Source organism: Macrotis lagotis, chromosome 6, assembly GCF_037893015.1.
Source record: "Macrotis lagotis isolate mMagLag1 chromosome 6, bilby.v1.9.chrom.fasta, whole genome shotgun sequence".
Lineage (NCBI taxonomy): Eukaryota > Metazoa > Chordata > Mammalia > Peramelemorphia > Peramelidae > Macrotis > Macrotis lagotis.
In genome coordinates, this window is record NC_133663.1 from 31,922,227 (window position 1) to 31,943,469 (window position 21,243).

Here is a 21,243-nt window from a genome sequence, read left to right on the forward strand (position 1 = left end):
ATTTTCTTTTTCTATGTAAAACAATTCTATGATTTATAAAGAACAGAGAATTATACCACTGGATGAACTGTTAGAGATGGTTAAGTGCTAAGGGTACTAAAATGTGAGGTTCCCCTCCACAATATCTCTAACAATTTCAGCTCTGTGTGAATATCTTCAGTGGTGAAAAACTTGCTTCTTCAGGAGGAACCCCCTTTCTTTTTCTATACATTTCTAATTGTTAGGGAAAAAAAACTTTCTTCCTGGGAAAATGGGTGAAATTTAAAGGCAAGGTAAATTTTAGCACACTATAGGGATAATATAATAATATTTGATAATAATGTTACATAGCTTATAATAATATAACATTATGGGTTGTTAAGTCTGTCACTTTAAGGAGTGAGTTCATCATCTCTAGAAATATTCAAAGTAATGAAATTTCCCTAAGTGCTTTACAAATATTATCTCATGTAATCCTCACTTCAACACTATAAGAGAGGTCTTATTTGACAACTGAGGAAACTGAGGCAAACAGAAGTTAAGTGACTTGTCCAGAGTCACATAGCTAGTGCTGAACATGGATGTGAACCTGGGTCTTCCTGACAGCAGGAGTCATCATCATCACCATCACCATTATCATCATCATCAATATCATCACAAATAAATAAAAATATGATATATATTTATATATATCATATATATATCATATATATATATTTATATATGACAAAAATATGAGACAGCATGATGTAGTGGATAGAGTACTGACCTTGAAGACAGGAAGACCTAGGTTTTGCCTCTGACCTTCACTGACTGTGTGATTGTGAACAAGTCACTAAACCTCTTAGTATTCTAAGGGACTCTCAAAGACCATAAGATGTTAAAAAAAGATACAGATTCTTACTGATTGAGGCAGCTTCTATATCTTAGAGTTCCTTGTGCCAATGAAATCACAGGTCTGATTCTTATTCAATGGTTTAACAAAAGCAATAATAATAATTTCATATTAGAAGAGATGGTAGCATTAAAAAGTGAGCTCCCTATCTCTACAAGTGTTCAAATTCTCATTGATCAAGGACACTGTGAAAGAATTTCCCATCTGTGGCAGGAAATATGGCAGAAACTCCAAGATTCCTTCGATCAATGAGAAGGTATAATTCTTTCAGAGTCGTCAATTTTAGGTAGCTAAACCTTGATCTTTTATGGAAGCACATACCTGTTTGGGTTTGAAGGATGCTTTTAAAAAAACAAAAATTATAATCTAGCAAAATGAATTGAGCAAACAGGAAGGCAACATTAAAAATTTTTTTTCTTCCCTTTTGGGATCATTTCCCCCCATAAGTGACTTAAAAATGGGAAAATGGAAAGAAACAGGAGATTCACCTTGTCATATATAGTAGCGTTCCGAGCTGCTGTTGAGATCCAGACCTCTTTGAAGAATTTGTCACTCACAGGATCTAGAATCTCTGAAGATGGCTCTGAAAGATAACCGAGGACGACCCTACCAGAAAAGCAAAACACAGGGTGATCAAAAGATGGTAAAAAAAAGCAAAAAAAAAGAAACAAACAAAAAGTAAATAACAAAAACAAAAAAAAGAAAAAAAAATCACCATTTTCTTTCTTTCGAGGAAAACAAAATTAATTTTTAAGAGAAAGAGGTCTGGTGGGGGGGCGGCTAGGTGGCTCAGTAGATAAAGCACAGGCCCTGGAGTCAGGAGTACCTGGGTTCAAATCCAGTCTCAGACACTTAATAATTACCTAGCTGTGTGGCTTTGGGCAAGCCACTTAACCCCATTTGCCTTGCAAAAACCTTAAAAAAAAAAGAGAGAGAGAAAGAGGTCTAAAGTAAACAGAATCAGAATAAGATCAATCAAGATCACATCACTATTAGTACAAACAAACTTACAAGGCAGCAGTGATCCATCAGTGATGGAAGTAGTGATGAAATTTGTTTCCCTCCCATCAGTAGAGAGATGGGGAGGCTATAGGTATGGAATGGTAATATGTGGGCAGATTCAATTGTTAAATGTCAATTTTAACTGTTCTTTTTTCTTTGTCACAAGGGAGTATGGTGTGTGTGTGTGTGTGTGTGTGTGTGTGTATCAGGAAATAATTGATATAAAAAAGGAACTGATAACATTTTTATTGATCTGTAATGAAACCTAATGGTTTTCCACTATGAGTAAATGGGAATCTTAGAAAGCTTAATGGTAGGTGACAGATGATGCTATATTGGGAAGAAGCTCAGTATTTGGGAGCACTGGAGACAGTACCTTGGGGAATAGGATCAGAAATAATAATAACTGATAATATAAAAAAGTCACAAACATATGAGGAAGTTCTAGTTCTGTGTTGTATTATTTATTCAGTAGGGTTGGAAATGATCACGAGGTCACTAGGTAATAATGAAAACATGCATTGACAATACCGTATTGTTGTTTTTTTTAAATTAGCACAACATTGAGATTTAGAAGCAGTATCTAGTATGGTATACAGAGCCCTGATCCTAAAGTCAGAAAGAAGCAAGAGTATCTGGCTAACTCTAGGATGGATTTTTAAGAATGCATTTTACTGTTAATAAACTCAACTGTGGGTTAATTCTTTGGGCAGATTCCTCCCACCAGTCTGGAATGAACCAATCAATAAATGGAATGCTGTATGACAGTGATGTCAATGAAAAAAATCCCTAAGGAAGTTCTGAGTAAGGGAAACCAAAAATGCATAAGGAAACACACTTTTCTTGATTGAGAAGTGGAGGATTACTAGGGCTGAATGTTATATATGGTATCAGATGGTGTCAATGCAGAGGGTGTTTTCACTGAACTGTTTTCCTTTTTTATAGAAGAAGGTCCAGTTTGGAGGTATCGATAAAATTGATTCAAGAAAAAAGCTTCCACAGTCTGCCAAAGGGGGAAGAGCAAAGAGGAGTAATCTAGTCAGAATGAAGGTGTTAGAATGATCAAAAGAAAGTATATAATGGATATGGGTCTTTTTTGGAAAAGAGATATGAGGAATCACAAGGACTTTAGAATTCTTTGAGAGCAATTTCCTCTTTTTAGAGAAAGAGTAACTAGAGCTGGCCAGGGACTTGTCCAAGATCCCAAGAACTTCAAATGGACAAGAGTCAAACCCAAGAACACTGACTCCAAAATCATGTTGAACAAATGTGCAAAGCAAGGAATTAAGAGTTAAAGGCTTCCTGACTACCAAGAAGGAGTCTGAACTACTGGACAAAATCTTAACAACTCCAAGTTAACTGGAGAGCCCTAAGATCAGAGATGGACAGTAGGTCTGATGGAGAAAGATGTGGCTTTGTGTTGGCCTTGGAGTCAGAAGATTTCATTTTAATCCTCCCCACATAGGAGACATATGACCTTGGGTAAGACATGGAAACACTATTAGTTTTTTTCCTTATCTATAAAATGGGAATTAGAACACTGAAATTAGGTTTCTGTTACTTACAAGACAAAGTAGGCTGCTGAAGACTAGGGAGGCATTGTGCTCTCTAGATACCTCTTCTAAACAAATCTCAATATTATGCTAATTAAAAAAAAACAGCATTGTATTGTTGATGAGTGTTTTCATTATTACCCAGACACTTTTAGGTCATTTCTAACTCCACCTAAACACAGCCAATTACTCTGGTAAAGTGCCCTTGAACTAAGAATACAACACTAAACTTGAACTCCTTTTTAGGTTTGTGACTTTATCAAGGTTTTTATACTTCCTTCTTTCTTCCTTAAGTCTCTTTGATTTGAAGCACTCTCTATTATCCCCACTGAGTTCTATGGGAAAAAGAGACAGCAGAACAAATTCCCACCAACAAGCCTAAGCCCTCTTCCAAATAAATTTGCTTCAGGACAAATGGACCCCAAAGGTCTTAATGGAATTTATATCTGATGTTTGTTGTTGTTCAGTGATTTCAGTCATGCATGATTCTTTGTCATCCCATTTGAAGTTTTCTTAGTAAAGATACTGCAGTGATTTGACATTTCTTTCTCCAGATCATTTTACAGATGAGGAAACTGAGGCAAACAGGGATTAAGTGACTTGCCCAGGATGACACAGCTAGTTAGGGTCTGGATTTGAACTCATGAAGGTGAGCTTTCCTGACTCCAGATTTTTCCAGAATTCTTTGCACTATGGCATCACCTGGCTGCCCACATACTTGGTACAGGCAAAGCATGATACGAATGCAGACGGTTTTACAGCTGTGGTTCTTGTTCTGTTGTTTCAGCATTGTTGATGGCAACATTGTTACCCTTCTTGTCATTTCTGCCATCATATTGTCCTTGTTGAGAAGTTATCATTTGTGGCAAATATAGTGAATTCTGCAGCGTGTATTATAAGAATAAGCACTTACCGCAAATAAACTAGGACCATGGCAAAACTGGAATGCAAAGGCTGATTTTTATATGGTCCACTTCTCATTTCTTTTTTATTAAAAAAAGGATGCTGCCATTGTTTTTCATCACACTAAGCATTACACTTTAAAATCAATACATAGTATAAGAAAAGAATTTTGTTTGAATAATTGTTCAGCCTTAATGAATGTTTCTCATGCGTGCTGATTATTCATCAGAATGGACCACTGTCACAGAGTCTATTTAGAGTCACCTTCTGATGGAAATGTGTCTTCCTGCCTGTTCAAAACTGGCCCAGATGGAAGGGGGTTTGAGGATGTGCTTGTAAGTGAGAAATAGCTATGTTTGGGGCCACGTGGCTTATCTTCGGGAACAGTTCTCATTAAAAATTAGAAATTGAAGTTGACACAATACAGCAGCAGCCTTGTTCTCTAATATATTATCTGTTTTACAACATGGCAAAATGAAAAGCTAGTCCTGGAACAACTCCTCTCTTTAAATGGGTGGAAGAGAATGTGTAGATATTCATAGTCCAAGAAAGGATATATGTGTGTGTGTGTCTGCATGTATGTTATTTATGAGAAGCTGGCTTGTGTGCATTTTTCTGTGGGTGGATCACATGCTAGATGGTCCAAATTAGGAAAAGTGTTGGGGAAAAAACCCTGAGAGCTCAACCTACTTTGAAGGAGGTGTAGGGGATAACAAAAAGGTGAAATCACCAGTGATAATGGTGGTGAATAAGATGTTGAAACACATTTGAAGATACCAAAGAAAAATTTCAACTTTGAGAACTAGATTTGATGAATTAAATGACCCCCAAGAGAAAATGGGGCAAAACTAACAAGGTTCATGGTCTTGTAGAGTTATGATCAGTCATTTCCAGTCATTTCCATTTGTACAAGACTGATGGGTTCCTTTGGTTGCCTATCTGCAGATGGACCAGTTTCTAAAAATGGACCTTGACAAAGGTTGGAGCATTGTATTAACTTCTTCAACCACATTTGTGCAATGACTTTTCCCCAAAGAGCCCACATCACACACAAAGACTAGGACTGAAGATCTTGGATTATAAGTAGGTTTTGCACTTGTCATCCACCTCTAATTTCTGCATTGAAATATATTACTCTATTCACAAGACACAGAAATGCCATATGGTCCAAATGGTGGCAGGATGTTGTAGAATCACATAGCCAAGTTAAAGGAATTGATTCTATTTTCCTTTACAAATCTTGTTAGAAATGGAGAAACTGAGGCATAGAGAAACTAAATTAAACTCATACAGTCGGGGGGGGGGGGTGGAGTTAAGATTCAACCTTTCCATCTTCTCTTTTTATTAGACTCTTGCTTCTTGTTGAAATCCTATCTATTAAGTCAGGTCAAAATATACTTTCTCTAATTCCCTCTTCCTCAGCTCTCAACAATTAGCAATGATCTTTCTCCTTGGGCCTCCAGGAACCTCTTTTTTTGTGCAGATCTCTAACTCTCCCTAGTGTCCCAAAGACACTCCTTTCTCTGGCTTCCATTTCACTATACAATTGTTCATCTCCCTTTTAGAACATAAACCACTTGAGGGCAGGGAATGTCTTCCTCTTGCATTTGTTTTCTAGTATTGAGCCCTGTGCTTGAGTCATTTTCATTTCTTTTTTATTCATTTTGTTCTTTCATTCTGATGATGATGATTCTTCTTCAAAGAAGACCATAACAATCTGGGAGTGATGCTATAACAATTGAGAATCTGATTTGAGTGAGGGGGATGCTGTTCTAAGTCACCAGTCTCACTTTTTCCTCTAGAGAAGTCTGGGTCCAAAGGCCAAATATGGATCAGGACAGGAGATAGCCCTGAAAGGGAGGAAATCTGGGTCAAATGACTTGCCCAAGGTCACACAGCTTACTAGGGTTTGAGGGCAAATTTGAACTCAAGTCCTCCTGATTCCAGAGCTGGTGCTCTATCCAGTTGCTGTCTTTTATTTTAATGCATTCATCATGCATTGGTGATATGCTTATGTGTTAAACTCCCTACTAGGCTAAGGAGTTCCCTTCCTTACTTTAATTTTCTATCTTTTCCAGTGCCTTTTGTGGTATCTATACACAGAAAGCACCTAATAAATACTTGTTGGTTGAAAGTTGATGAATTGACTTCTTTGTGTAGATAGATTCATGTACCCAGATCTCAGATGAAAACAAAATCAAATCCAATGAAATCCAATACTATTTTCTTTCCTAGGAAAGTGAGGATGCTGCTTGCTCAGAGACACCTAACAGTTTAACCCTGATAACCTAAAAGCTGAAGTGATCTTAGCCACATTTTGATAAACTACACCACAATCCTTTCAAAAAATATCTGTTCCTTGAATCATAAGACTCAACTCACAGGAAATCCATTGGGGAACATGGGCAACCCTGAGTTACTCATTCCTCTGGGTGAGGTTACCTGAAGCATTGCAGCCGAAGTCCCTGGGCAAATCTCCCTGCCTGGTACTTTTCTCCATTCATCATAGAGGGGACAGTCTCAGTATCCTGTATAAGGACCGCCATTTCGCTATCACGCTTTCCTAGCATGCTCCTGTCATTTATATTTGCAGATCCTGGAGAAAAACAGAAAAAAAATGTTTTCTGTCAATATCAAAACCCCACAATCTTCACCATCCTATGACATGGTTATAAAATCTCATTTTTTTAAGCCACAGAATATTAGGAAACTTTTCCGTGTTTTTCTTAAGGCCTGGTTAGATTCAGCTATGTTGATCAAAGTCATAATCCTGTTTAGTCCCAAATACATATCACAGAGTGATAAGAATGCTGAATATGGTATCAGAGGGCCTAGGTTTGAATCTAGGTGTTTACTGCCCATGTACTATCAGAGAGGTCACCTTCCAATATGGGCTTCCTCCTCTATGGAACGAGGGCATTGGATGGGATGATCTTCAAGTGTCCTTTCGGTTCTCTGTCTCTTCTGTGAATTGCTACCTATGGTACCTCCCATTCTAGTGCAATGAATCCTCCACAAGGACTTACTGTTTCTTTCTTTGTGTTCCCAGTACTTTACACAGTGTCTGGCACAGTAGGCACTTAATAAATGTTTATGGAATCGAATTAATTGACATTCCATGTTACATGATATCAAACTTTTTTGGAGGGATGAAGGGGATAAGGCCAGTTATAGGGGCTAGGGATACAAATACCTAATGAGATCATCCTGTTGTTAGAAGCTATGTGACTCTGGGTATGTCACTTCACCCTGTTTGCCTCAGTTTCCTCATCTGTAGAGGAAAACGGCAAACCACTTTGCCAAGAAAACCCCAAATGGGATAACAAAGCATCGGACACGGTAGGGAATTCTTCAGCCCATGGTAGCCATTTTGCAACTTCTACCCACCATTCTTGTTCTTTTTTTGTTTTTTGTTGGGTTTTTTTTTTTAGGTTTTTGCAAGGCAAGTGAGGTTAAGTGGCTTGCCCAAGGCCACACAGCTAGGTAATTATTAAGTGTCTGAGATCAGATTTGAACCCAGGTACTCCTGACTCCAGGGCCGGTGCTTTATCCACTGTGCCACCTAGCTGCCCCCATCATTCTTGTTCTACCTTCTGAGACCAAGAAGATTAAGTCTAATTACTCTTCTCATTTTATCCCTTCAAATACTTGAAGTCAACTATAATATCTCTCCCTCTCCTGAACCCTCAGTTAGAACTTTAGGATTCTTTTTTTAATCTTTGTTTCATTAGAGTGGCATCAATACAGTTGCACACCCCCAAAGACCCTTGTCTTGATTGCCCTTTTATCAGTATCAACCTCTTGAAACAGAGATGTATTTACCTATATCTCTACCCCTTTCTTCCTTCCCACCCCTTATGTAATATTCCTAAAAGGCAGGGAGTTTTACATTTTGTCACTGTCTGGCAAATAGTAGATACAATCTGGTAAATGTTTATTAAATAAATGAATAATTATTTAACAGTTTTTGTTTTTTTCATTTTAGTAATACATTTCTATAACACATATATTATTTTATATTATATTAAAGCACATCATATGTTAATTATAGATCATGTTCTATTATGTTATGTGGTTATATGTTGTGTTATATTATATTTATTACATTATATTATATAAAAGGTTCCCCCCAAAGACCAAATTAAATGCTAATATTTCATCTGAATCACCAGAAAAAGTAATTCATTCTCACTTGTCATATTTCTCATCTAAGCTCTTGGTTTATTAGAGGGTCATAGGATCATAGATTAGAACTTAGATGGACCTTGGAGGTTATTGAGATCAATACCCTCAGAATCTTATAGATGAGGAGGCTGAAGATGAGGGAATTAGGGGATTTGCCCAAATTCCCACAGGTAGCAGAGGAGGGAGGTGAACCTCCAGGTCTCCAGACGCCAGGAACACTGTCCTTTTTCCCAATACTACAACCATTCAACAATCAGAAAACCTGGATTCTAATGAATGAGGTCTTCTACATACTAGCTTTGTGATTGGGGAAGTGTCTCCATTCTCAAGGACTCAGTTTCCTTATCTGTCAAATGAGGGCAATGAGCAATCTGATTTAAGGTCCTTTCTAGTTGATACTCTTATGATTCTTTTAAAGTTTGATATTCTCTTATTAAAGGATTAGGGATTAAACCTTTAATTTCATTGGAAGAAAGGATTTCCAGATGAGGAAAGTCCATCTTAATGAACCTGATAGTCTTAGACATCTGCAATGAATACCAAGGCATTAATTAACTTGCTGAGAGTCACACAGTTAGAGTGTCAGAAGGAGGATTTGAACCCAGGTCCTGCTAGCTTTTAGTCTGGCTTTTCATCTATCATTCTATGTTTGTTGCTTGTCTTTATGGAGGGGAGAAGGAGAGAGAGAGAGAGAGAGAGAGAGAGAGAGAGAGAGAGAGAGAGAGAGAGAGAGAGAGAGAGAGAGAGAGAGTGAGTTTTCAGCAAAAGCAAAAACAAAACTATCTGCGCCTCTAGACTAGAGACAATTAAAATCTCAGAAATAATACAAAGAGAGGTTAGTGAGACCATCACCCAACTGCAGCTTTTACTGAGGCAATCAAAAGAACTGAAAGAACCAGAAAAGGGTTTGCTTTGGGGAAAAGGCAATATGGGCTGCTTTTCAAAGCATCCTGCATCAGCTGTACAATCCCCTTTATACTGTTATTTTTGACCACTGCAGTAGCCAAAAGACTTTTCTGTTTGAGGAGCTCTTGAGAATGGATGCCTGAGAAAGGGAAGCAATTTTCTCTCTCCAGTGGGCTTCCTCCTCATAGGCACACCTGCTTAATCCAAAGTATTATCTCTTAGATCAAGTGATCATCAGACCATGGCATTTATCGCCAACAAACACTTGGAATGGTTTGGTGCAAGGAAAATCTCTTGCATTGCAAAATTCATCCTAGCAACAGCAGTATAGCATCACACATCAAATCTGAGACAGATACTATGGGCCTATCACTCCACATGGGTTTTTAAGCAAAGATTCTCCAGGATACAAAAGGTAAAAATAAATCTGTGACTCCAAGGTTATCTTGGATCATCTAAGGAGGTCCCAAGGGAGATAGAAAGCTGCCACTGTTTTCTGCCACTTCTCTGCCTGACTCTTAGATTACCCAGATGCAGGAACCGGTCTGAGCTTGAGATCCACTTAAATGGTGTAAGATATGACTACAGAAGAGACTTATAGTTATGGAGTAAAGCAAAGACTATTGGAAATAAATTCAGAAGTATTTGTCATCACCAGCCCCTTGGACTTTAATGAACACAGCCACAGCAGGCTGTGAGTCAACAGCCTGTCAACCATGTGTCACCCAAGAACCCAGATTCCTTATTACCAGGGATGCGACAGGCTCTATCAATAAAACAACAAGGAAGCTTGGTGACAGCTGGGATCACTAAACCAGGCTACTGTGGGGCTGAAGGACCTTTAGGGAAGCGTTCTTCTTCCCCAAAGTGGGACAGGTGGGAAAAAGAATGAGAGGAAAGTGGGACCACTACTGACTTTGAAGTGAGAGTGATTGGGTTCAATTCTTTCCTCTGATACTTACTAGTGGTGGGCCTTGGGTAGGCCACTGGGACCCAAAGATTTCATCTGTCAAATGAAAGGTTTGGATTAGATGGTCTCTGAGGTACATTCCTAAATCTGTGATTCTATGATCCCTCTTGATATGTCCTATACAGTATTGTATAAATAAATAGCAAGCACTTATTAAACATTTACTATGTCCTGGACACTATGAATACCTCAGAGGGTGGTATTCAGGGAGAATCTAGGGTATAAGGGACATAATATTTTATTTACTTATATTTTTCTATTATAGTATATTATATTAATTTTATTTATGGGTGGAGGGTTGCAAGAGAAGTTAATTTCTGGTAAACACAAATTCAAGCAAAGAAAAAACAAAAACACTCTCCCCCCCAAAAAAACCCCAAAACTCAATGTGGCAATAGCTAATCCAAATTCCCAATAATTTCCTAATAACTTTGTCCTCATGTTCTAGAGAGTATGTTTTCTCTATTTCTGATTTAGAGCATTTTTCATTTTACCACTGATAGCTTTGATTACTTCCTCTAAAAACTGCCTGTTCAAATCCCTTGACCCATTATCAATTGAGAAATGGCTCTTATTCTTATAGGTTCAGCTCAGTTCTGTATTCTCTTATTTTTTATTTTTATTTTTTTCAAGGTAGTGGGGTTAAGTGACTTGCCCAAGGTCACACAGCTAAGCAATCTGTATTCTCTTTTTATCTCTGTTCCAACATTTGTTTCTAAACTTAATTCTTGACGTTCACTTTTATCTGCCTTATACTAGATGGAATAGACTGGATTTGGAAGTTGGAAAAAACCCAGGATCCAATTTTGCCTCAGAAACAGCAGTTGAGTGACTCTGGGAAAGCCATTTAACTTGTTTTGATCGGTTTCTTCACCTTCAAAATGGAGGGTGGGTTAGAACTCAATCAATGGTCTCTAAGCTTCCTTCCATCACTAAGTCTGTGATTAGATTCTTGCAGCCTTAATCACTTAAACATGTTTCCCTTTTTTTGTTAAATAATAGCAATAATCAATAATGAATTCAGAACTAGAGTCTAAATTCTAAGAATGGGATCTATTTTCTATGGTTTAGAAACTACAGAAGGTACAACCTAGAACTGGTGGGGGAGGGGGGAGTTGAAATAAATTGTATTTGAAGCCAAGTGGTGTGGTTTCAAATTCCAAATTTGCTTGTTACTGCCTATGTGACCTTGGGGAAGTGATTTCTTTCCTTCTGGGGTTCAGTTTCCCAAAACCTACAAAAAGAGAGAGCTGGTCTAGATGAACCTTCTTAACCTTTTTTTTTGTTTCATGGATCCCTTTAATAGAACAGTGAAACTTACTCCTCAAAAATCATATTTTTTTAAAAAAAATCATATTTTTAAATTACTAAAAGAAATGCCAAATTTCAGTTAGATGTTTTAGTGAAAATAAATATGTTGGGGTGGCTAGGTGGTGAGGTAGATATAGAGCACCCGTCCTGGAGCCAGCAGTACCTGAGTTCAAATCCTGCCTCAGACACTTAATAATTACCTCGCTGTGCGGCCTTGGGTAAGTCACTTAACCCCAGTGCCTTGCAAAAACCAAACAAACAAACGAACAAGTAAGTAAATGAATGAATGAATAAGTGAGTAATTTTTTATTCTCTATTTACATTGACAGACATTCTGAAATCTCTTGACCCCAAAGCAAGATCCCCTTGACTCAATGCCCGCCAAGGTATTTTTTAAGCTCTAAATCCTACCTACTTTCAGTAATTAATCAGAATCCATTTTGTCAAATGTGAGGGAAGTTTTCTAGGTTTATAACCTTGGATCAATCTTTTTCCTCCTTGAAACACTAGGACTAGTGAAAATTTTGAAATTAGAATTAATGTGGAGGTGTTCTATTAGTTTTCCAAAACATAATTAAGCTAATTCAGTTTTCAGATTTAACACAATGATTCCAAGAAAATCAAATTCTTGTTTTCCTGGAAGATGGAACAGCACCATGTTAATTTTTTTCTCTGCTATGCTCCTGGCAAACCAAGGCATGGCCCTCCATCTATATCCGGAGGCAACACTTCAAATAGCTGGCAGGTTATCTGATTCTCCCAATGACTGTGGTTTTGAATAGATCACAACTTCCCCAAGCTTCGGGTTCCTCCATGTGACATGGGCATATGAGCCCAAAAGGAAATAATGAATTATGCAATTATTTGTTATCAGCATTGTCTTGGAATCCCAATTCCTCATCTATAAAATGAAGGGGTTGAATCAGATGAGATCTAATTTCCCTTCCAGTACTAAAGTTATAACTCTGTGGTCATGTCCTTTCCTCTTTATCTCAACCCTCTTTAGGTCATTTCTTTGAAACAGCCCTGCCCACTCCTGGTCCACGCAAGTCAATGGAAGCATTGCATTTCAGGAGAGTTGTGCCTTACCCATGGGGAAGGAGGCACTTCATACATATTCATCGAATTACAAGAAATGTGAAGAAATGTGGTGCCACAAATTGTCAGTGAAGTTGACAAATGCTAAACCATTAGGAGGTGCTGGGCTGGATCAGGTCTGCTCAAAATTAAAATAAAATATTGACGTGTAGAAATGCCATCCAAATGTTAACAGGATTTCTTTGTTAATGGGGTATATTAGATTCTGGAGGCTTCATCTATTTTATAGGGAAATCATGGAAAATCAGAGTCGTAAGGGACTCATGTAACCCAACCCCTAGTTGAACAATAATCAAATGAGACCAATTCTTATATAAAGTACCTTGTAAATTTGAAAGTGCTCTCTTTCAAATATACATCTATACATTGGCATATGCATATAACCATATAGGTATGTATGCAGGTGCCTATACATACATGTGATATACATCTATAAGAATCTTCCACATGTGCTTAAATATGATATATGATTACACATATATGTAATGTGTGTGTGCGACCCCACCTCTTTATACACAAACATATAACTTATATGCATGTGTTATATGGGTATGTATCTATATCTATAGAGCTTGATTGCTTTCTATCCATCTAGAGTAATCTAGTCTCTGCCTGAAAAACCTCCAATAAGGGGGAAGGCCCACCACCTCCTAAGGCCATGCATTCTGCTCTTGGAAAGGCATCTTTGTTTGGAAGATTTTCCTAATATCAAACCAAACTTTGCCTCTTTGCAACTTCATTCTAATGAGGCAAGAGTTTACTTGGGACGTAGAGCATGATGAATGGTGCAATCTCTACAGTGACATGCATAGGATTCATGGTCGGTAGAGCTGTCTAGAATAATGGGTAACCAAAAGAGAACACAAATTCTTTGTTTTTGAGAATCAGTGTGGGAAAGTGACAATAATGCTAGACTTGGAGTCATAGGGTCTGAATCTGAACCCTAGTAGGGAGAATGGCCACCTGTGTGACCCTGGACCAACCACTGAATTTTTCTAATTCTTTTTTTTTTTTAGTTTTTTTTCCCCCCAAGGCAATGGGGTTAAGTGGCTTGCCCAAGGCCACACAGCTAGGTAAATATTAAGTGTCTGAGGTTGGATTTGAACTCAGGTACTCCTGACTCCAGGGCTGGTACTCTATCTACTGTGCCACCTAGCCACCCCCATTTTTCTAATTCTTGAGATGTCTATAGCACTTTAAGATTTGCAAAGTGATTTGCATATACATATATTATTCCTTTTGATCTTCACAATTATCTTGTGAGGTATTTTCATTTTCCAGGTGGGGAAACTGAGGCCCAGTGAAACTCAATGACCAGGAGCCACAATGGTTAGAAAACTGGCCCTAAAGTCAGGAAACCCTATGTTTGAATCTTTTTTTTTTTTAGGTTTTTGCAAGGCAAATGGGGTTAAGTGGCTTGCCCAAGGCCACACAGCTAGGTAATTATTAAGTGTCTGAGACCAGATTTGAACCCATGTACTCCTGACTCCAATGTCGGTGCTTTATCCACTACGCCACATAGCCACCCCTACTATATTTCAATCTTGATTCACATGTTAACTAGCTAGGTCATTAGGGGTTATCTTCAGTTTCCACATCCCTCATGGAATTGTGGTGAGGCTCAGATGCAAATGCTGCAAAATTTAAATACTATAGAAATATCAACTATTATCATATAATTTTTTTTCAATTTGAATTTGGAATTAAGCAAGAATGTTTTTATCAAATTCTTTATATTCTTTGATCCAAAGATCCTCTCTGCTTTATCCCAAGGGGGCCAATGAAATCAAGTAATAACTCTGTGGTACCAAAATGTTCACAAGGATATTATTTGTAATAACAAAAAGGCAGAAATAAACTCTGACCAATAATTGCTGCCTATACAAACCACAGTACATAAATGCAAATAAATATTATTGTGCAGAATGGAATAATAGCTAGTGATGAAATCACTTGTTAAGATTTGCAAGGGGCAGCTTGGTGGTACAGTGGATAGAGCATCAAGTCTGGAGCCAGGAAAACTCATCTTTGTGAGTTCAAATCCAGACTCAGATACTTATTAGCTGTGTGACTCTAGGAAAGTTACTTTACCCTCTTTGCCTTGGTTCTTGGTTCCCTCATCTATAAGATGAGCTGAGAAAGAAGATGACAAACCACTGCAGTATTTTTGCCATGAAAAATCCCCCAAAAGGGGTCAGAGAATTGAACTTGACTGCTAGGTTTGCAAAACACCATACACACACACACACACACACACACACACACACACACACACACACACACACACACATCTGGTATCTTTTGACTCTCACAACTTTGGGAGGTGGGTGATATTATAATTCACATTTTACAGATGAGAAATGACATGTATGAAGAATTCATAGAAACATGGGAAAACAAAATAACAAGGGAAAGAAATTAAAAATAGAGTTATCAATGTCAACAGTACTGTGAAAGGTAACAAGGAAATGGCAAACTACTCCAGCATTGTTGCCAAGAAAACCCCAAGTGGGTTTATTCAGTTAGGCATGATTGAAAAAGACTAAACAACAATGAACCACACTAGAAAAATGAAAGAAAACCTCTTTCCTCCTTTTGTCTTAAGAAACAGTAAACTGACTTTATTTTCAGGTAATATATTGATGGAGCTTGTTGGAAAATACATGTTAAGTCAAAACAAAACAGCAAGGAATGAAAGAAATGGTAGCCTTGAACTTGATGATCCCTAGGGTCCATTCTCATACCAGACTCTATGCTGTATCCTGGGCACCTTCATCATGAGAAAGGACAAACAAAATTTGGGGGCTCCCTTCAAGTTTTATGACTTAATTTGGGAGCTGCTCCAAATCCACCTTGCCTCCTGCCACCATATTGGAGAATTTAGCCAGAGTCATCTTTGACCTCTTTCAGATAAGGTCCTTAAATACTCTCCCCCTAGTCTCGAAAACTTTTGAAGACGCCTTTTCTTTCTTTGTCAAAATCTAACTTATCTGTAGCTATGTGAAGGAGGGCATCTGAAAATACTGCTTTGTATTCCTTCTTTCCAAAGGAGACCAACAGACTAATGGAGCTCCCCAGCAGTGTGCCCACTTACTCAGAGCCAGACCTTCTATTAAGATGAAAAAGAACAAAACACCTCCACTTTTTTGTTTTTTTTTTCCTCAGAAAAGAAATCATTTCTATGAGTCATGCGTACTGGTCTTAAGGAGGAAAGCAAGAAAAAGGAAGTCAAACCTTTAAGAAGGGGTCAATAAAGGCCTGTTGAGACTCTAAGAACCAGATTTTCCTTAATATGAATGAAGAGTTGTTTTGTAAAACTTATCAATTCTGACTAATGAAAATGAAATTTGTCCTTTTGGGGCTTCAGAGGCCAAGTTTTTCAAATGTTCCTTTTCTAATCTTTTAAAATTTTGGTTCTTTGATTAAATCTATTTAATATTTGGATATTATGTAAAACCGAGCAAACCAAGAGACAAAAAATGACCTTTAAATGACAAACATCCAGAACTGTCATTTTAGGACCTAGGTAGAGCTGAACAAAATTAGAAATCCTCATGGCCAATTTTTTTTCCTTTTCAGTTTTGCCAGCAGTAACTGTTTTGCCCTCCCTGCTATCACTGCCAAGTTTAATCTAAAAATAAACCTGGGATTCAGACTTTTGACTAGTTAGCAAAGAGTGTCCTTGAGGGAAGTGAGAAAGAAGTTTCTTGTATGGTCAGAGAATAGGTTACATGAAGCCCCTGGAGCTTCATCCTGTACTCAAAAAGCCTCCGATAAATACCTACTACGGGCCCCAGATACGGTGCGAATACTGAGGATATAGAGACAAAAGTGAGATAGCACCTGTTACAATCTACTGGGAAACAACCACTAAGCAAGCACGTGGCTAGGCTGGGAACGTGAGGATGAAAGCGTAGTGGAGATCGCCTTCAAGGAGCTTATTGGGCAAGGAGATAAAATAGGGTAATAACAGGACCTGCCACCTAGGGTTATTGTAAGGTTAGGGTGCTCAGCACAGTTTCTGGTACAAAGTAAGCACTGAATAAATGACAGCTCTGTTCTTGCTCCTTCCACTCCTCTGCTTCTTCCTCCTCTTCCCCCTCCTCCATCTGATGCTATGTCTTCATGTATTTATTAGGGTAGATCAGATCTGGGTCCTTTAGTGACTGTGAGCCTGGTACTTCCTTAAGAAGCCCTCCCCCAGTTTATTTATTATTATATTTTTCCCTGTTACATGTAAAAACAAATTTAAACCCTAACCCTAACCATTCACTTTAAAAACTTTTGAGTTGCAAATTCTCTCCCTCCCTCCCTACTAACCCCCCCACCCCATTGAAGGCAAGCAATTTGATATGTTATACATATGTAGTCATGCAAAACATTTCCATAATATTCATGTTGTGAAAGAAAATTTAGTTGGCCATGCCTTTTGAGGCTTCTATAGATACGCTGGGATGGTTTGAGCCAAAGAGTTGAATGTCTGACATAGGAAAGGACTTTATCACTATACCCCTAAGGAAAAAAAAAGGTTGGAGAAGAAGCCCTGTTTTATTTATCTCCTCTTTCCACTTTCACCATCACCAAGGCTGAAAGGGTCTCATGAACTTCATAGGGCACAGAAAATTTAGAGTTCTCCTTGGTATCTTAGATGAGAGTGTCTGTATTGGGGCCAATGACAGATTGGATGGGGAGAAGAAAGACCCTTCAGGGATCTACATTGAGTTCCAATAGAAAAGCTGTACAAACCCAAGGGGAGCTCCATAGATCTTAGAACATTAACCTCTTTATGCCTCTCAAATCTAGTTAAAAAAACCCCAAATGTAACTTAAAAGAAATGGGTAGAATTCAGTGACAAGACAATTGTGACCACAGAGGGGATCAAAACAAGTAATAAAAAACCCATTCTTCTTTCTTGTTTTTTCATAAAGAATTCTAAAGTATCAATGTCATATGGCAAACATACAAAAATTCAGAGTAGGGGAAAATGTAAATTCACTGCAGATAGAGCATGGAAAGTTTATATAAAATCAAGTTGGTATCTTCTTCGATGAGGTAAACAAAAGGCAGATCCCAATACCAGTCAATGCTAAATACTCTTGGGATTGCAGAATTACTTCACTGACTAGCCCAACATTACAATTCTCCTTGGTCTGAGATCATACAGACATGATCCCTGAGATCATCCCACACTACCAATTAGATAGATTTTCTTCACAACACTAATGCAATTTTCTTGTTTAAGTCTAAAAAATAGAACCTTGAGCAAAATGGCAAACAAATTCTTCTCTGTTTTGAATAGTATGCAATAGTTTCTGGGATTGTTAATTTGGCACTGATGTTTATAAATCACTGTTATTTCCTTGCTTATTATGCCATATGCTTCCCCACCACTTCCCAGGATCTAGTCAACTCCATTTACTTGGGATTTTCAGAGTTTTAAGAGTTGGAAATGGCCATCAAGTCTAATAAATATGAAAGGAATTCCCACTTTAACATAATTAAATGAAGAGATCTAGACATTTAGAGATGGGAAGGACCTTAGCATTCCTAATTAACTCTAACCCTTCTTATACTATAAATTGAGAAAACTAAAGGGGAGAGAGATAAAGAGATGTTTCCAAACTGAAACAGGTTGCAAGAATGTTCAGGAGTTTTTTAATTAAAGAGGTCTTGGGGGGGCAGCTAGGTGGCTCAGTGAATACAGCACTGACCCTGGAGTCAGGAGGACCTAAGTTCAAATCCAGCCTTAGACACTTAATAATTACCTAGCTGTGTGACCTTGGGCAAATCACTTAACCCCACTGCCTTGCAAAAAAACAAAACAAAAAACAAAAAAAAGAGAGATCTTGGGTTGTGATCTGCATGGATGGAGGGAGTTCCCACACAAATATGGTGCCTCTCTATGGAATAATCACAATTATTACAGAAATCACCAAGATGAATAACTAAGACATGATTTGACTCACCAATAATGACAGTATTATCATCTGCTATGAGCAACTTGCTGTGGACATAAATGAGCTCTGTGACAAGATTTCCTTCCAGTTCTGCGTGTGTTCGAAGTCCGCAGAATGATATGTAATTTATCCACTGATTGCCAACTATAGATTAAAGATGATATTGGGAAAATGTTTACTGATATGACAGGTGTATCCATTTAATTTATTCAAAAATAATGTACAGCGTAATCCTCTCCACCTGAACCCATCTTATAACAGTGATAATAGATTAGAGGCCAAAAAGGTGATTGTCACTACTGGCTTCAGTTTCCTCAACTGCAAAATGGAGAAAATAACAGCACCTTCCTTGCAGGATTGTTATGAGGATCAAATGAAATAATATTGGTAAAGTGTTGTAGGAACTTATTAGTTGTTAGCTAGTATCCTTATTATTATACATGAAGAATTCCTTGAAGTGGTCACATAATTTACATTTGCACTGTGTTTTTCCATTAGGTGAGATTCAATGACCATATTTTACACAATTACAACTTTGAATAGTGAGAATTCAAATATATTTCACCTTTTCAGAGTCGAATTCATAATTTAGGTGGAATTTCATAATTTACACTTAAATAATTTGAGTATTTATTTATAAATAGAGAACAGTGACCACATAACTGCTGTTAATAAAACTGTTGGCTCTCCCCATTTCCACCATCCCTTCTTCCCCCAAACTGGCGACCATGAGTTTCCCATCAGTAGGATACAGTGGGTGGAGCACTGGATTCATTGGGAATCAGAATACCTGCTGAATTTGACTTTTTTTCCTTGTTTAAAATTTCTCTCTCTGGGTTTCAGCTTCCTCAACTAAAGAAACCAGGAGATTGACCAAATGTTCTTGAAGGGTCTCTTTTATTTACCAATCTAGGATACCATCTGCTATAGGCCTCTCACCGCTCTCCATTTCTTGTAACCAAAAATAATCAAAGGTGAATAAGAAACAAATCACTTACTCTCAGCGTTTAATTGTCCAATGATGGAATTTTCTCCCCTGCACATGGTTCTGGAAATATTTAAGGCACAAAAACAATTATCAGCATTTTGAAACCACCCAATGTCATTTTGGAGGAAAGGGTAGACATTAATGCTCTATCACATGAAAGACTAACAGGAGCCTGTTAAAAACCATTTTGGTGCTTTAAAGAGAAATTTAACTTGTAGAATCATTAAATTAAAATGTTCAAACACTTGAATGAATTTCTGTGGAGTAAGAACATGGGAAAGTTATGAAACTGATGTTTGAGTTTAAAGAAAGTTACCAAGGGATCATTCTTTTTGGGAATTTAGGTGAGATGCAATAATCTAAATATATTCAAACTTCCTTAATTGAGAGAAAAACATTGCTTCAGAGAGAACTAGTTCTCCAGACAAATATAAAGAGTCAACAATTTAGAAAAAATGTTTTAGGTTATGCCTATGTTATGCAAACAAAACTGGCTGAAGGCTTTAAAAACATTCTGTCTATTTACTAATTGTTTTCTTTGGGTTGCCTAGATTCAAAAATCATTGAATATACCATTTATACTCCTGAAGCATGGAAGACTGTGGTAGAATTTTCCAAGGACAAGATGGATCTATCTACATTTCTCATCATTCCATATTGTGGAAAGAAATAAACCGAGGAAGAAACCCTTATGCAAGAGAGAACATAGAGAAGCTTAGAAGGTACCCAGATATCAGGGATGCTATTTGGGACCATGTTCTATTTTAATTTAAGTTAGTTTTTCTCTAATTTAATTTAAGTTATTTCTAATGATTCCACTGGGGATGGGGGAATCATGAATTAACTACATTGGTTCTCTATAAACACAATGAAAATCTTTAAAAAATATAGTCATGCCTAGACAATGTTGGTATCATTTTGGAAGGTGAAGTATACATAAATACAATGGAGCAGGTGAATGAATTTGTTTGGGGTTCTTTACTAAATATTAATCACGACAATTCCAATTGGGTTTAGAGTATTCTTAACCTATCTGAAATTGGCAAATCAAGGAGATATGATTCAATTTTGGTGTGACAGTAATACTTTTGTCATCTCAAAAAGCTTATTAAATGGGCATTTTTTGACTCCAAGCTAATAATGAAGACTAAGGGAAATTTCAAAAGTCCCTTATTGACTATGTCTAGGCAGAATCCTTCCTAAAGGAAAATGTCATCTTTCCCCAAAACTTCACCAAGTGCAAAGGGGAATTCATCAAGAATCCGTGAGGAACGACACCAATCTCAAAAATGTCACTTGCTTCCCAATGAAGAAACTAAAGCACGTTCTGACAAGGAAGCAGTTGTAAAATACCTTTGCAAGAGATCAGGCTCTGAGTGGGCAGAGAGAGGCAAAGAAATAGGAAATTGCCATCAGGTCACTTAGCTGACAGGTTGAGCCTGAAGGCTGAATCATTTCCTCCTGAGATCAAAGCTTAGAAACAAGAAAATTGCAGA

At 37.6% G+C, this 21,243-nt stretch overlaps 1 protein-coding gene across 4 annotated transcripts in view; it reads right to left on the minus strand.

Moving 5' to 3' along the window:
- Window positions 1-21,243, minus strand: part of PLD1 (phospholipase D1) — a 257,572-nt gene that overhangs the window by 6,579 nt on the left and 229,750 nt on the right. For all 4 annotated transcript variants that reach the window (XM_074190927.1, XM_074190925.1, XM_074190924.1 and 1 more), the window contains 4 exons: window positions 19,758-19,807; window positions 18,769-18,903; window positions 6,775-6,928; window positions 1,363-1,480 (listed from right to left, as the gene is read on the minus strand). In XM_074190927.1, the coding sequence (XP_074047028.1) occupies window positions 1,363-1,480; window positions 6,775-6,928; window positions 18,769-18,903; window positions 19,758-19,807 (457 nt within the window). The remainder of the gene's footprint in view (window positions 1-1,362; window positions 1,481-6,774; window positions 6,929-18,768; window positions 18,904-19,757; window positions 19,808-21,243) is intronic.